This window comes from Aquila chrysaetos, chromosome 2 (genome assembly GCF_900496995.4).
Source record: "Aquila chrysaetos chrysaetos chromosome 2, bAquChr1.4, whole genome shotgun sequence".
NCBI classification, from domain to species: domain Eukaryota; kingdom Metazoa; phylum Chordata; class Aves; order Accipitriformes; family Accipitridae; genus Aquila; species Aquila chrysaetos.
This window is the reverse complement of record NC_044005.1, coordinates 57,656,396-57,672,790: the sequence shown is the minus strand read 5'-3', so window position 1 is coordinate 57,672,790 and position 16,395 is coordinate 57,656,396. Positions and strand designations below refer to the sequence as shown.

At 45.1% G+C, this 16,395-nt stretch overlaps 1 protein-coding gene and 1 long non-coding RNA gene across 2 annotated transcripts in view; one reads left to right on the top strand and one right to left on the bottom strand.

Annotated features, from left to right (window-relative positions):
* Positions 1-16,395, top strand: part of TRAF3IP2 (TRAF3 interacting protein 2) — a 28,102-nt gene that overhangs the window by 8,912 nt on the left and 2,795 nt on the right. The window contains 9 exon segments of the mRNA XM_030033778.2: positions 35-73; positions 76-121; positions 372-1,127; positions 4,210-4,399; positions 6,655-6,830; positions 8,263-8,351; positions 10,159-10,227; positions 12,572-12,688; positions 13,834-13,908. Of these exon segments, the coding sequence (XP_029889638.1) occupies positions 35-73; positions 76-121; positions 372-1,127; positions 4,210-4,399; positions 6,655-6,830; positions 8,263-8,351; positions 10,159-10,227; positions 12,572-12,688; positions 13,834-13,908 (1,557 nt within the window).
* LOC121233668 lies at positions 590-5,273 on the bottom strand. The gene is made up of 3 exons (XR_005933603.1): positions 5,199-5,273; positions 4,990-5,110; positions 590-701 (listed from the first exon to the last, which is right to left on the bottom strand). It is a non-coding gene; the product is annotated as an uncharacterized LOC121233668 (long non-coding RNA).

Genomic DNA, 16,395 nt, shown 5'->3' with positions numbered 1-16,395 from the left:
CATGTTCACAAGAGCCCTTTCTCTTGTTTTCCAGTTTGCTGGAAAATCCTGGCCTTGCAGTAAGGCAGCTGACTCTCGTTTCCAGTGCAACTACAAAACTTGGAAATGGCCTCTATGTCAGGTTAGTCCAAATTATAACTCTGCGCTAGCCACACTCCAGCTAACCCTCTACTTTATTGCTTTGCCAAAATTCAGCCAGACCTTTCTTGCTGTTTTCTGCCTGTCCTTTAAAAAAACAGAAAAATATAAACAATATAAAGCATACATATTGCTCTTCAGTATTCCAGCTCACAGTCATTGAGCTATGACTGACGACAGGCATTTGTCTGTATGGCTGTCCATCTACAGTGTTTCTTCTGCCACTTTTTCAGGCACTTTTGTAGGTCGAAGCATACCAGTTGAAGTGGATGAATCCATGCCATGGTCCCCATTTCCAGAACATGTCTTGGAAAAGGCTTTGCAGCCTTCTGGAGAGGATATGGAGGATGAGGAGTCCCAGAGACCGTGTGTCGCTCAAACGCCTCAGCCTGTGACCGATCCATCGTGCCTCTGCAGAGCACCAGCACATCATCAGTCAGCACCGTCCGTGGAGCCGGACAGCAGCTCGTGGTCAAAATATGCTGATCCTGATGGAGACGGACACTTCTGTTCCCCCGGTGAATCAATAGCTGGAGTAGTTCCCTCAAAGATGCATCTTGTAGCTATGGACAAACCAGGCATGCAGCCAAGATCACAGCTTTCAGCTGACACCGGGCACAACTCCAGTAAATCAGAGCAGAGCTTGTCTGATGCTCCCGAGGACTCACTGGAGGAAAGCAGCCAAGGGAGTTCACGGTCACAGCAACCCTCAGGAAAAAGACCCCCAGCAGAGCTGGGGACCGTGGACACAGGGTACAACTCCCAGTCACGAGACGTCATGGGCATCAAGCAACTGGAGCCCCCCTTACCGCTGGTGTCCGTGCTGAACCCCCAGGACCTCCCAGGACCACTGATCTCCAGAGAGTTTTTTGGACCTGAGCATCAGCAGTGCCCTATGTGCCAGCACTTGCCCCATCCCAACGCCTCCTCGCAAGCCCACGGCTGCTTTGGGCACCGCTGCCCGGCAGAGCAGCACCCCCAGGGCCCATGTGAGTAGCACCGCTCACCCCACGGGAGGTTTTCTGGGTGTATCACAGCCATCATTCACCAAGCTGGTGTTTTCCTGCTGTACTTAATGGCAATGCACAGCATGCAATTATTAACCTTTTTAAACATCTATCTGCAGTCCATTTTATATTTCCAGATTTTCGGGTTATGCAGCCGGACTCTCTGATGCAGAACCTCTGAGCCAGATAAAAAGTTAAAGAGGTCACAGTTACTCATCAAATGAAGGCTAATGATTTTGCCTAGAAACTAGCCTTTGTCGGTCATGCTGAGCATACACAGCCTTCTCCCTGCTGTTATTTCATATTCTAGTCATTTCCTTCCTCCTTGCATCAGTCATTCAGCAGCCTCCTATACCGACTTAATTCCTGTTGTTTCCATAGATTTCCTTGCTCCCACTTGGATCCCCAAAGTTGAGAATTTCCTGCCAGAATCAGGATGGGCGGTCACCCTTGATCTCTGTAAATAGTATCTCCCAGCATTATGACCAAACTCACCCATGTGTTTTATTTCTATGTGAAAAGAGCGTGACATCCATCATCCTCATTTTTTTCTGTTGTCAGCTGAAATGAAAGCTCATTACTTAAAATGGAGCCCTCTCAGCTGCTGGTGATTGTATCACTGAACGCTGATGTGACTCCGTCAATATGGGTGTTTTGGCTCTTGGAGACTACGACGCAGTTTACAGCCTGCTATTAATTAGTATTCCTTTTCAGTCTCTGAGATTTTTATCTGTTATGAAGTGAGCTTTGAACATTCAACAGTAATATCATTGTTTTAATATAATTTATATTACATTAGACTCATGAGACCCCGACCTGTTTTGGGCTGGCTTTGTAATAAAAAGCTGTAGGCCTGTTCCGATAACCCTTTTTTTTTTTTTAACCTTCTGTTGACTCCACAGCATTTATATTACATCCGTTTAAGGAGTTTTGTCATTCCAGCAATGTGCTATAATTAGGTATATGAAAGAGAGAGGGTATCAGAGCCTCAGTTTTCACCTCTGATCTTGGGACTTTGTAAAGGGGAAGGGACTACAGATGGACTTTCGTCAATGTCTACAGCTGAACATTTGCAAAATGTCCTCTGGTCTTCTTTTCATACCTTCTCCTTTCCGTTCAGCTTTAAGCAGACAAAGAGCTGGTTGCACAACACCCCTCACTATTTACCTCCATTTACCTCCTCCACACGCTGGCATCGTGAGAAGTAGGACATTTACTGAATGAGGCTATTTTGTTTTAAAGCAGGAACTCTGAAAGCCTTTCTTTAGAAAAATCACTACCGTTTCAACCACATCCAGAGGGCAAAAAGAATAAAATAAACTCAGATGGCTGGAGCAGATTTGGTCAGGACCAAGAAGCTGGCAACTGTACTCCTGTTTCTCACACGCCTGGTACAGCGTAAATCACCTCCTGACAGCTCCTTGCGTTTCAGATAATTGTTGGGCAGTGGCAACCCACAACAAAGCTCTGCAGTTTGTGTGTTGCAACACGCCTCTCCTGGGGAACAGCAATTGTGCCCGTAGGCTCTAAGCTGGCTCCGGACACCTGCTATTTGAGATACAACAGCAAAACTGCTTCTGAAGTCAAAGAAATCCTCGCAGCAATGCTACGTGCCCAGGGACCATTATTTCAGATATTTATATATGGGAGCTGTTGGTGTGTGCAGGCACGCACGCCTGGCCATACTGTGCTTCTGAATGGCAGTGGTTGCATCCATTAAAATATTGTAGCATCAGATAGATCCAAAGGAAGCTGGTGAACCATTGCCCTAAAAACCTGTAAACCAAACTGAATCTCCGAGAGGCCAGCCACCTTCCCTAGAGCTGGTCATGAGGAACCATATTTACTTTCAATTTTGTTCTCCCAGCCTTTTTCACCCTGTCCTGTTGCAAATAGTTAAGAGGGGGAGCAGGAAAATCTCCTAAAACAATATCAACAAATTCGTTAGGAATCTCTTTGCAATTCCAGGGTTAGTTGGGTTTTTTTAAAGTATTGGCTCCTGGAATTGGACTGTTTCATCTAAGCTTTGTCGTCTTTCTTTTTTTTCCTCCCCTTTAAAAAAAAATTTTAGTCCTCATGGCTGCTATGAAAATGAAAGCACTACCCCAAAATAGCTAAAAGGATTTAAAAAACCAGTCGGGGGGGGGGGGGGGGGGGGGGGGGGAAGGAAGAGTGTTTGAGTACTGCAGCTTTCAGAGCCAGCTCATAACACCGTAATCATGCAGTGCTAATAAGCCCTGCCAGGCTGGACTTTGATCTGCGCACAGCAGCTTGAAAGTGCGCAGAGCTGCAGCCTAATGAACACTGCAAGCAGAAAGACTGAAAAAAAAAGAAAAATAGTTTTCTCCGTTTGAGAAACAAACAGCTTACATTGCTTTCTCTTTCAGTTTATGCCAACAGTTCCACCGTACGTTAGTTATTAAACAGCATTACATGTGTGCGGCCAACAACAGTAAGGTTTTTCAGAATTACTTAAGCAAAATTGTAACTTTGGTCTTCCCCTACAGCCTCCTGGATAGCAACAGGAGCAGCAGCAAAGCCTTAAAAGGTCACTTAGGCAGAAAATTCATACAGGGTGAAGTAACAAACCAAGAGATTATTTTTTCTCTTTTCATTTACAATAATCACAGTCTGTTTAGCCTTAGTGTTGCAAACTGATTTGTTCCAGGATTTTGCATCTGCTTTCATGAGAACGTTGGGATGATTCATTTTCGCAAGTTATTGCCAAAAAGAAATTTAAAAAAAAAACCCCAACCACCAAAAAACACTGAGGCATGGTAAGTGCAGGGACAAAGCAGCCCTGAATGTTTAACTGTCAGTTGTCCCAACAGTCCAGGGCAGGAATCTGAGCTGTGCCGTATATGAATGAGAAATAGGAAACTTCAGACTGTAAAATGTTCCTTAATCTGGGTTCTTTCAGACCAAGATACCTGCAAATGCCTCCAAACCGCTCAGTTTCCCAAGACATGAAGGAGGACGTGCCTGGAAAGGATTAAACACAAACTGAGGCAAAAATGTATTGGCTGAACTGATAGTTGCTGCCTTTATTTTCTCACCCTCCCAGATGGCAGAGCTCCTTACCAACATTTTGCACATACGTCGCAACCGTTTCCTCCTGTTCCTGGACCTTGCATGAGAATTATCCACCCGGCCCAGCAAGTCATCCCAAATTACTCAAACCTTCGTGCTCCCAAGGGCACCGGAGACCGACCACCCCAGAGGACATGCTCCTCCCCTGGTCCTCCTCGATTCCCGTAAGTACGCCTCGGGGGGGTGGGTTGTGCGCGGTAGAAGCTCCTCTGATCTGATTTTGTGGGCTTTCAACCAATAATTCTGAAGCCTTGTAATGTTAGCGTGCCCAGGCTGCAGGGGTACATGTGAGACGCTGGGTAGTTTTCTTTATTGGCTATTTTACACCCAACAGGGGCCTGACCTTACCCTAGAGAACTTCAAAGCCGGATACCTGATATGTTGTTACAGCACACCCTGAAAAGCATGCATTAAGGAAGATAAACGCTTGAAGGTTAAAGGGATGAGGGGTTGAAAAATATCTTAGCTGAAACCTTAGAGCTCTCCTGCTCGAGAGCAAAGGTCAATTTGGTGGCTCACTGCGGTGTTCAGCTTTACGCTGTACCAGCCTGGGATGCCTCAATCACTGGCTTCAGTCATTTCCTTCTTATCTCTTCCATAGTGCAGAGAAAAAGGGAGGAAATCTCGTCCATTGCTGATACATCTCTACCTTGCAGTTTGCAGGCTTTTCTATGATTTTTCATGTAGTAATAAACCACCCTGTCTAGCACTTCTCATCCAGGGCTTTTTGACTCGTTTTCAAATATTAACTTACCAGGCTTTATATCTCCCTCCTTATAAGGATGTCATTAACAGATGGGAAATACTATCCATGCAGGGTTTTCTCCAGACTCAGCTACTTGAAGACAAATTGAAGCTTCAGGTATTGAGGACATCTGAAATCAGACCATTTTTATTTAAGTGCCACAGTACTTTTAGAGGTGCTAAACTTACAGGTATCTGTGTTTGAAAATGTCCACTTACGTGACATGGTCTTGGAAGAAAACTGGGTGAATAGGCGGGACAAAAGAGGACGAACGGCTGAAATACCACACTGCTCTGGCCTGCGAAAAGCTAGGGGCTGTGACAGAAAAGTGACAGCAAGATAAGGCAGTACTTGCAGTAGAGATAATTGCACTGAAAAGTTTGTCTGCAAATGTAAAAATACTGAGGAATAGTGGGTATCCTTTGGAGTAGTAAAATTTAAAAACAGACTCCTAATTTTTGGCGCATTTGTTAGATAAGGTAAAGTTTTGGGAAGATCTGTAAATTAGCCATAGGGTAGTTTTTTGTGGCCGTTTATGAGGTACGTGTTGCTTTTCTTGGTATTTTCTTCTGCTAAAAGAAATCCATAATATGTGGGGCCTGTCCTGCGGCTGCGTGGCTGGTGTTTGAATGCTGATTCCAGGAACGGCAGTTATATGTTGGTAATATTTGCCTATAGAGTATTTTGTAACAGAAAACATCTGTACCGAAATGAATAAACCAAATCTTAATGTGACAACAGAAAACATGCTGTGACCAGCCTGTCATCATTCATTTAAGGAAGGCAAAGAAAAAAAAGAGAGTGGGCTTGATTGACTAAACATCACTGCTCTGTGGGGAAAAGCTCTCAGAGAAACCTAACACTCGTCCAACAGATTCAACCCAGCAACTTCAAAGCACACCTCACGTAAAAATCTCTATAGATTTCCCTTCCTATTGACTTAAACTGTGAAGCCAAAGTGTAGTGGGACAAGAACTGCTAAGCTTCCTAAAATCATCCCTTTCCGTCTGTTACAACGGAGAAGATATTAGGCAAAGTTATTGCAGGTCTGGAGCGCAGATCCCTGACATGAGAAACCCTCATTGGGTCTGCTGTTGCTGGTCAAGAAATGAGCTTTGTTCCTTTTAGCAAAACTCTTGAGTTTTGCCCAAAACTGGAGATGCTCCAAGCTGTGCCAGAGCTGGAGGCGGAGTGCCCTGGTACCCCCATTTTTCCCAATCCCCCTCTTGCGCTGTGCCTCCTGTGCTGCACAGGACATTCTGAGAGCACGTGAGGTGCGATGAAGCGCCCTTTAGATAATGGAAAGAGGTTACCCAAGTGCCACCCTGCTCCCCTACGTGCGTAACAACATCCATGACATTTCTCACTCAGAAACAGCCTTTGCTTCTGCTAATTGCAAACATAACAGCTTTCAGCTAAGAGGTGCATTTGCTTCCTGTGGCTAATGCTGCTTCTGCAATAAACTGCTTCTTGTGGCAGACTGTCACCAAGGTATCATCTGTTCAAAAGATGCTGTAATAACTAAGTAGAAATGCCGAGCTAAGCATTTCTACAAGAACTTTTCCCAGCTAATATGCAGATAAAGTTCTTAGCATGTTATTAAAAGAAAGAAAAAAAATCTGAATTTTACCTGAAAATAAATATTTTTTAAATGTTCGCTTGCTTTTTTTGTAGAAACCAGCTATACAACCAGCTACCTAATGGTCAGCTGCCCCCCAAGGCATGCGGCCCAGATGAAGCATGCTGTTGTCCTTCTGACAATTTGCCATCTCCAGCTGCCGTCCCGAGACCTCTCAGTAACCCCGCAGCCAAGGGAACTCTGAGAACCAGCAATTTGCCGGAGGAGTTGCGTAAGTGGTTAGCAAATTTGTTCTGTGCAAGATTTTACAAAGCAGCCTGACAGCTTTAGGTGGGAAAGCTCCGGGGGGGAGAAGGCAGGGGGAACAACATTAAGACACAAAGACAACAAGAAAAGAAAATACTGAGTGTCATCACATCTGTAGGGTGTGAGCATTTGTGTTTAGTGGGATGGAATTATCCCCTTGAATCCTGAAAACATAATTGTCATTAATTATTTGTTATTTTGTTTACAAAAAATAAATACTGTTTAGATTGCTTTGGTACTTCTTGCTAAACAGGATGTCCCTTTGAGGCAGAGGCACTGAAGCTTACAGTAAAAGACTAATAACAAACAAAGCCCTAGGGATAAAGTGTTTCTGCCTGTCCCAAACCAGACAAATATGTCGAGTCTCAACCTCAGTTTCTCCCTGACCTGGTGAGTGGAGAGGACTTTGGGCCGGGAGCCCACGCGGAGGGCTGAGGGCAGCACAGGCGCTGGCTGAGGTGCTTCCCCTGCCACCAGCCCCCGAAACGCTTTCACCCTTCAACTCTGACGGGAAAGTAAGGTTTCAGAAAACTGGCTTCCTTCTTAATGCCGTGCTGGCTAGCACGTGAGATATACCATTGCTAAGAACCCTCCACATCTCTCCTGAGGTTTTGATTTTTCCTTTATTCTTCATTTTGCACATCACCTTTCAAATCCAGAGACTTGCATCTCTCTGGCCTGTAGGAGTAAGTTATGACACCGGATACCGCTCTTGGATAGACCCTACTTTATCAATTAGTGTGTCCTAGATACAGGAATTACTGGATAAAACTGTGTCATTTGTGATACACGCACAGCTGGATTAGATTAGCCAGCTGGCTCACCCTGACCTGCAAACCCATGATTCTTTAGTTAGTAAGAAAACTCCTTCCACGACGGCAAGGACAGCTGAGAACATCGCTGTCATCAGCCACCCCGCCTGCCTGCACAGGCGGTTAATGCTGCTCTAAGGTGAGGCAGCACGGCGTGCGTGAGGGTTCCTCCAGCTCTCGGTCAGAGCAGTGATGTCTGGAGGAAAGCCGTGCTGGCTGCAGCCGGTGCAGGCGGCACGAGCGCTGGGCGAGGGCCCAACCTCACCTACCCCAAAGGGCTGGGGAAGAAGCAGCTCTGGCAGCGGGGCAGGGCGGGCAGCAGAGTGATGTTACCCTCTGCAGCGTCCGCAGGGGTGCTCGCCGGCGGCAAGGCGGTAGGAGCTTAAATCCAGAGCGAGGTTTCTGTACGGGGGGTTGAGTTCAACACCAAGCCACTGCGCTGTCCCGCATCCATTTTGTAAATAATCCGAAGAGACGTAGGTGAGCGGAACCTGCAGCGTGGTGGAAAAGGAGGGCTGCGAAAGTCTCGCCCTCCGAATGGTGTATTTTAATGCATCACATATTCATATGGATTCTCTCTCCTAGGCAAGGTCTTTATAACCTATTCGGTGGATGCAGCGGTGGAGGTCATGAAATTTGTGAACTTCCTGCTTGTAAATGGATTTCAAACTGCTGTAAGTATTCCTTCCGGAGTTAATGACTTTCAACCAGGAGAGAAAAGAGACATTTTTTTAAAAAGCAGAGGCGATACACTGTCCATTTAAATGTTTTTCTGTTTATCATCACATTTTGTAGGTTAAAGAAGATACAAATAGAACGAACTAGCCTTGGCTTTAAAAACTGTAACTTAAATGATTTGCCTTTTTGTTTGCTCATATTTTAACTGAATTTCATGCTTTGAAATGTGTTTTAATAATGACTCTGGAAATTTTCATTTCGTGACACCAGATACCAGATGGGCAATAGTATGAGGTTTTGTGAGCTATTCCATTAACTTTGTCTCATATTTGATCTGTACTATCAATATTAAAAAAGGTCAATTTTCATGTTCATCCCATCCCAGCTTTTCTTCTGCGATGCTATTACATCGTTGGTTCTTCAGATGTGAATACCTTTCTGCTAAAAAATCATCTAAAATCAGTGTCTTTCACACAGCTTAATGAAACAGCCCATCTCATGGTTTCATTTGCTTTGTTATAGTTTTAAAAGGGATTCTAAAATCACTGGCCTGAAAAGGTCTGTGTCCTACTGTCTAATCCCATAAGCCATCCAGATTTTCATTTAACTTCTCATGATTTGCTTCATCATAACATCCTTCTCTAAGGGAACCATCCACGGAGGCTCTAGGATTCAGTGTTCAACAAAATCTTGATTCATATTTTCTTATTTCAAGTGCATATGCTATCTGACCCCTCAACCTTCACTCTTTGGCTTCAATTCAGGAAAGCATTTAAGTAAGTGGCTATCATTAAACTGAATGAGGCTCAGTGGGGGGCTTTGCACACGCTTATTTATTTTCATGAATCAAAGATTTTTTCGAGAGACTACAATTATACTTCTCTCCAGCAGTTCTGTACTATGACCAATTCATAAGAAAGCTTTGGGCACCATAGCTGTATGGAGTACAAGGCTCATTAATGGCACCTTTGCTGGACAAGCAATTCTTGGAGCCTGCTGCAGCATAATAAATATAGCAAAATGGCCCCAAAGCAGGGAAACAAATATTCTCTCTACTTTCAAAAGGGGAAAAAGAAAGACCTGAGAGCAGAACATGACTCTTTTATGAAAAGGTTGGAGAAGTTAATACTTACTCCTTGGTCACAGTCATTGATTGCCAGTTTCTGGGCTTACTGAGTGTGCAGGGAACTGGGCGGTGTTGGTCATATTCAGTCCTCTGAAGTCCTCCACCTCTCTGCTGTCGCTGAAGTCTGGGTTACTGCATCCAGTATCAGTAACCTGGTTGACTTCCCACCACACACCCTGAAAATTTAGTTCAATATGAAGCTAAAACTTGACACTGAGTATATAACCTCGCAGCCAGAAAATAGTGGACATTCGCAGCTACACAGATAGAAGAGGTGGACAGCCGTCCGCCTTCGTGAGGTGTTTAAAGAGGCAAAAAAGCCATTTTGCAAACTTCACATATCTAACGTTCGCTGGCAGCGGCTGTTTCTTGTTCCGTTGAGCAAAAAATGCCTGGGAGTTGGGAGCTGGCAGGGCAGGGTGGCCGGTCGAACGGCCGGCTGAGCGGGAGCCCGGCAGTGTGCCTGCAGCAGCCCCGCTCCGCCTGCCTGGGGTGCCCGTCCAGCTTGACTCCGGACTGCGGGGAAAGGGGAGAAGTTGTGCATGCACACGTTTCTTTCCTAAGGGAATTAGACACACAGGTTAGAAACTAGGGAACAGAGCAGGTGCCTTTTCAGTGCCACCAACTGGGGAGGAAAGGTGAAAGGATGCTCACCACAGGTTTTCATTCTCTTGCAGATTGATATATTTGAAGACACGGTACGAGGTATTGACATCATTAAGTGGATGGAGCGCTACCTAGGTGATGTATGTAAAGGCAATTTAACCTTGTTCATGGCAGAGGTGACCTGAGGAAAATGGCTGAATTATTCTAATAGTAACAGGAGCAGAATCAAAATGCAAGACCCTACTATCGTCTTCCCTGCCCCTACACAAATGGCAGAGGCCTTACAGAGAGAGCATAGACAAATCTCACTCACTTCCGTATCTTATGGTCCCAAAGCTCTTTCTTTAAGAAATGAAGTGCTAATCCTGGCATTCCTGCCAAATTCCAATGCTGGCTGTTACATTCAGCCTGAAGCTGCCATTGGACCAGTTGCTCCTCCATCTCATTTTTAAATAGTGGGGTTTAGCTATGCTTGGTTAAAATGATATCTGGTTTTCATCCCAGGCTGCATAGTAGTGGCTAATGTTCTTTCTGCTTCTCACCTGTAGCTTTTACGTTGCTATCTAAAACACTAAAGGGTTCTGCTGGATAAACCATCTTATATGTAAACTGGAAATTGGTGTTCTGTTAGTCAAATGACAGATTTGCTCTCATCACTGTGTATCTAGCTAAGCAGTAAAACAGAGATCTATGTTGCTGCCAGCACAGCCCCCCGCAGCAACAACTTCCTCTGAAGTTCAGCTGAGCAGTGAGTGCACATCTCCTTCAGGATCACGCCAAGTGGTCCCATTACACCAGCACAGCTGGACACAAACTGGCGATTCTGTCTCTCGACACATGCCATCATGGGGTGGCTTCCTTTGATTCGTGCCTTGCTGGGTAGCCACCGAGCCTCTGACTCACTCTGGGCAGATCTCCATGGCTTGGGAACAGGATGACAAAGTGGTGGGCTCTCCCCGACCTGAGCAAGGAAGCTCAACCACCTGAGACAGCAGTACCCAGGTTTCCTAAAGGTGTCCAGCAGGACACCTTGGCTCAGGTGCACTACCATGTAGGCATGGTACTACTGCATGCGGAGCAAGCTTGGGGCCTCTGTTGTGGCAATGCAGTTATCCCTTCTGGGACTTTCATCAGGGCAAATTAGGCTTGGGCTCACTATGCGCAATGGAGGTACTGAAATCAGAAGCCAGGGTGAATTTGCTTTTGCCAAAAACATCATTATCGCTTAAAATGCAACCTGGCAGATCTCCTTTGGGACTCCTGCACAGTCAGTAGGAGAGACCAATATGTGCAGGGAGCAATTCCCTGCCTCCAGATGAGGATCCTTCTCTGACTGCCCGCCCCAGAAATGTTTGTTTTCCTCCACTGACTGTAGAGGCAGTTTCTAACTTCAAAACCTTTGTATGTGTGAGGAAGAAGGGACTGCTTGGACACAAGCAGGGGGATGTGTGCAACCAGGCATGTCTCTGCAAACCCTCAACATCTGTAAGTGCTTACATACATGTCAGGCACAAGCAAAAGTAATTCTGGAGTATGTTAAGTTGGTGTAAGGGATAATGGCTCCTTACCGTATTTGACCCTGCGGTGGGGCAAATTCCCTTGATATTGCACAGAAGGAAAGAGTTAATTAGGTGCCAGGCTGACTATGAGGCACAGACTTGGAAGCCTTACACAGCCTGATGTGGTGGGGATGAAAGACAGACCCTAGGTAAACACAAGTAGGAGGCTTTCATCTGCTGAGCCTCTTCACCGGCCCACCATTAAGGAGGAGAGATGTTTCCCAGATATGAAGGATGGCCCCTCTGTGGAAACCTGAGCTCAGTGGGGGCCTGGGATTAAACAGGTCACAGGCAGGATCCGGGCTGTCCCGGCAAGGCGAGGAGCATTGCCTTCAGCCCACTGCGGCAAGGTGGGACGGAGCTGCTAGGTAACCCTAAACCTGCCCAGGCCATCCCGCAGCAGCCCACCCCTCTGCACAGCCACCTCTCTGCACACTTCGCTGCTAAGCTCAGCAAGAAAAGTTGTCATTTCTGTTGCGGAGAGCCCTAGATGCAGCTTCCATAGACAGCTGCCTTTAGTGGCTTTGTGCGTAAAAAGCCATAGATGGTTAAATAGATGCACTTTTACATAAGCTGTTGGAAAATATTTAGGTCTGAATTTGAAGATAGAACTTTTCTGTGTATGTACATAGACACTCTACACTGATAAAAAGTAGCTTTTTATTACAGGGATTCCAACTGTAAACTGGTAGCTGCTAATATATCTCTTGACATTTAGAATTTCTATATTATGAGATCTCGAGAAATAATGAGGAGAACGAGTGTACGAGCTTCTCCTGTATTTCCTGCCAGAATGAATGAGATCCTCTCGTGTTTGCCAAGAACATAAAGATCACTTAAAACACAAACTGGCAGATTTCCGATCTGCCTCTACCAAACACACTGCATTTCCCAATTTCATAAAAGTGCTTTTTCTCCCTAACAGAAGACGGTGATGATAATCATAGCAATCAGTCCAAAATACAAACAGGATGTGGAAGGGGCTGAATCCCAGCTGGACAGGGATGAACACGGCTTACATACTAAATACATCCACAGGATGGTAAGCAAGGACATGCATTTGCTGTTTTACAAAGACTCTGTCTCTTCTTCTCAAAAGACAAATCTGTCTCCAAATGGCAGGTTCTTTGCTTTGTTTTCCCTAATCCCCATAGTTAAACACCCCCCTTTGGAATTCATTAATCCTCCCTCTCATCAGCTCCGTATGCTCATTAACATCTGCTAAGAGGTTCAAGGAAGAAAAGTCCTATTAAACATGCTCATCTTGTTTCTCCATATTCTTTATTGTTCGATTTTTTTTTTTTCCCGCCTTCACCTTTTTGAGCCATTGTTGCCCTGCCGTATAGCCCTGAGCACAATCTTATCTAACGGTGCCTGACCTTCCTCCCTATAAACCAGCCCCTATCGCTTCGGCCATCCTGTAACTGAGGTCTTTTTTCGGGCAGCAGTAAAGCTGACTGAAAGGTGGAATTGCAAAGCGAAGGCCAGAGCTGCAAAGGCGGGGGGGTCCTGGGGAGTGCAGGGTGGCAGGGGACCAGTGGGGGTCACAGATGCCCATCTCTGCCGTCTGTCACAGGATGGACATTTAGCCCAGAAGAGCCCACAGAGCCGTGAACCTCATCCGTTCTCCCTCAGTTTGCAGTTTGCTGCCTTTCTCAACCTATAACCCATCTGATTCCCCGGGCTGATCCTGCGGTCAGACTTCCCAGAAGCTGTCACCAACGAGTGAGCTCTCAGCAGCACTTTGCTGTCCTTACCACCCCCAGGATGCCTGTGTCTGGGGACACGGGGGACAGGCTGGGTCCCAGCTCAGACACGGAGCTGGCCTCCGGCTGAAATCTTTCACCCTGGTGGAGACTGAACAGGGGCCTTAGTCAAGTCAAGCTTCATCGGTTCTAGATGGATTTCATGGGATTGAAACTGCAGCTAAACCCACAATTATTTCACACCACACAACTAAATGCTCAAGAAATGTTGACGGATCTTTCCTGTACCCTTTCTGTAGTAACGAAGAATCAGATTAAGTGGCCAAACAAAATGATACCGAGTCCACCAGCAATAGACCAAATCAGTTAACAGAAGAGCAGTTTAAGTAAGCGACAAATGTTTTTACGCATAGGATTCAGATGCATGTGAAGAAAAATTAACGTGTCATTACAATAAATCTGGCAATTTGTTCTATTCTAGATGCAGATCGAGTTTATACAACAAGGAAGTATGAACTTCAGATTCATCCCTGTGCTTTTTCCAAATGCCAAAAAGGTAACATACTTACATGCATATATACTTGTCACACGATTAAGCACATATTATTTTGATCACTGTGCACCAGATGAAATCTTAAAACCCAAGCCCTCAATTTCTTGGTTCTTAATATCCCACTAGTAATATTCCAAAGCTACATTTTACATTAAAAGTTTATAGTTTTATGTACATACAAATAAAAAACATTTCATCCACAATATAAATCAGCACATAAATGTATTTCTGATGATGAATGTACAACTAAAACTCAAATTGTCTTGAGCATTGAAAGAATTTAAATGGAGAGAGACAATCTATCCAGCAAGCATGCTTTTTATATTAACCCTTTTATAATTTTCTCCAGATGTAATGCCGATGAGTGAGAGATGGGAGAGATTTATGACTGATGTGAAGTGAGGATCTGGAAGAGGGTGGGTTGAGAATACAAAAATAAAGAGGATAATAAATATTAAAGTACTAGGCCATTGCTTGAACTTTGATGGGCCCATCAAAGGCAAACTATAAGGTTTTTTAGGACTTGCAATTTCATCTGCCCTCCTTATTGGTTTTGAAGATTCATTTGAGAATAAGAAATAAGTAATGCAACAGATTCCCGTCTCTTCTTCCTCACTCTGAGAGAATCTCTTGGATTTTTACAAGGCCAGAAAAGTTAAACAGCTTCAGTTATACTTGAGAAATTGCATTCTTCCCCAAACATAGAATGGATGTGTTGTATACATGTTCACTTTTCGTCGCTAAATGCCATGCGCACCGTTGGGTAGCTTTCATGCTACCCCTAGGTACAGCTGCATTTTGGAAAAGTATGGAAAGATTCTTTCTATTTCTTTAGGTGCCCAAATTTTGGAACGCGGGTCAAAATTTAAACAATGTTATCAATGACTGTAGGGCTGTGAACTTCCACTGCACTTGTGGATTTTAGTGTAACAAAGTTCTTTATTTAGGCACTGATTTAATATAAGCTCAGAAATTCGAAATTATGTCCCTGGCTTTGTAAAATATGTGAGGTCCTCTGGAATGAACGGTAACTCTGGTATTCCATGTCATTCAGCTCCCTTCCTGAATGATCTCAGTCTGGTATTTGCCTTAAGTGTGAAAAGCTGGGAGGCGGCCCTGGTGGGAACTGGGCAGACCAAAGGCAGGGAACTGGTCAGCTTTTTCAGTCAGCCTTTGCAGCTTGATCTGGGGGGAAAGGGCAGGACTGCTCCTACCTAACCTTGGGGGCTCCTTGAGTGCCTGCCATGTGAGCCGACCACACAGCCTGGCCACTCGGCACCTTAAGGGTTGCAGAGAGAAGTGGCCCACCAGGCACTACAGCTGCCTTTGGGCTTTGAGGCAGACACAAGAACAATACGCTTACGTTAATTTTGGCTGAACTTTATGTATCAGAAGACTATTTAGCATATAGCGGCGGTTCTCTCAGACAGTGATCTATAAGGAATTTCCAGGGTTGGTTTATTCAGCTGCTGCTATCAAAGCATCAGGCTCCAGGCAGCCTTCCTGCCCATCCTCTGTAGTCCACATCACCCTTCAGTTTTTCAGGAGGTGCCTTTCTCATCTAAATTATGCAGATCAGCATTTTCTATTGCCATTGCTTTGCTCTCTTTCTCCACACATTTCTTTCTTTGGTACATCATCTACCTTCATCTAACTAGTTAAATGATAATATAATTGAGGACATCATGGGTGGAAGGAGAGCATCAGAGCCTGAACAAATGGCAGTAATGAAGTCTGTGGGCAGACAAAGCAAGGTACCTGAAAAATGCCACATCTATGTACAATTGGATGATACTGGTGGGCAAATTACTTTCGTTTTGTCTTTTTTGTACTGTCCTTTACATGTTCAAGTACTACTGTAGCTGACAGTGGAAAACAGCAGGAAAGCAAGGTTTGGAAGGTTTCATCTGGGGACGGGGCTATTATATGAGTTAATCTCATATGAAGCACATCATAAAGCACTGCTGGTATGTGAAAGTTAGTCAGCGTCCAACAGGAAGGGATCTATGTGATCCAAAGAGCGTTCATTAGGAAATTGAATAATGAGGGCGAAAAGCACAACACACAGTTAAGGTGGAACTGGTATTTCCAGCTTCCCATCGTACACTGCTAAAGGAAACCTGGGTCTTGCTGGTTGAAGGCTTGCATCGAGCCAAACCACAGAAATGTGTCCTCCTGATCTGGTCACCCCATGACCAAAGCATTAAGCCTGACTGCCCCACGCTGGAGGCTCTCTCTGGCAGAGCGGCAGCAGCCGGAGGGGTGAGGTGAGCAGGGTCGGTGCCGGAGAAGCCAGGAGAGCTCAAACCATGCTCTGCCGACACAGCCCTGAACACACAGCCCTGCCCTCTGCCCAATTCCTACCAGTTTGATCCTCAGAGTTACCAAATACTCTCTGTGGTGTAGAGAGAATTTCCTCTTGGCTTATATATACACAGCTGAATAAAAAAAATTAAAAGGGCAGTAACCATTTTCCCATTACTCCCACCC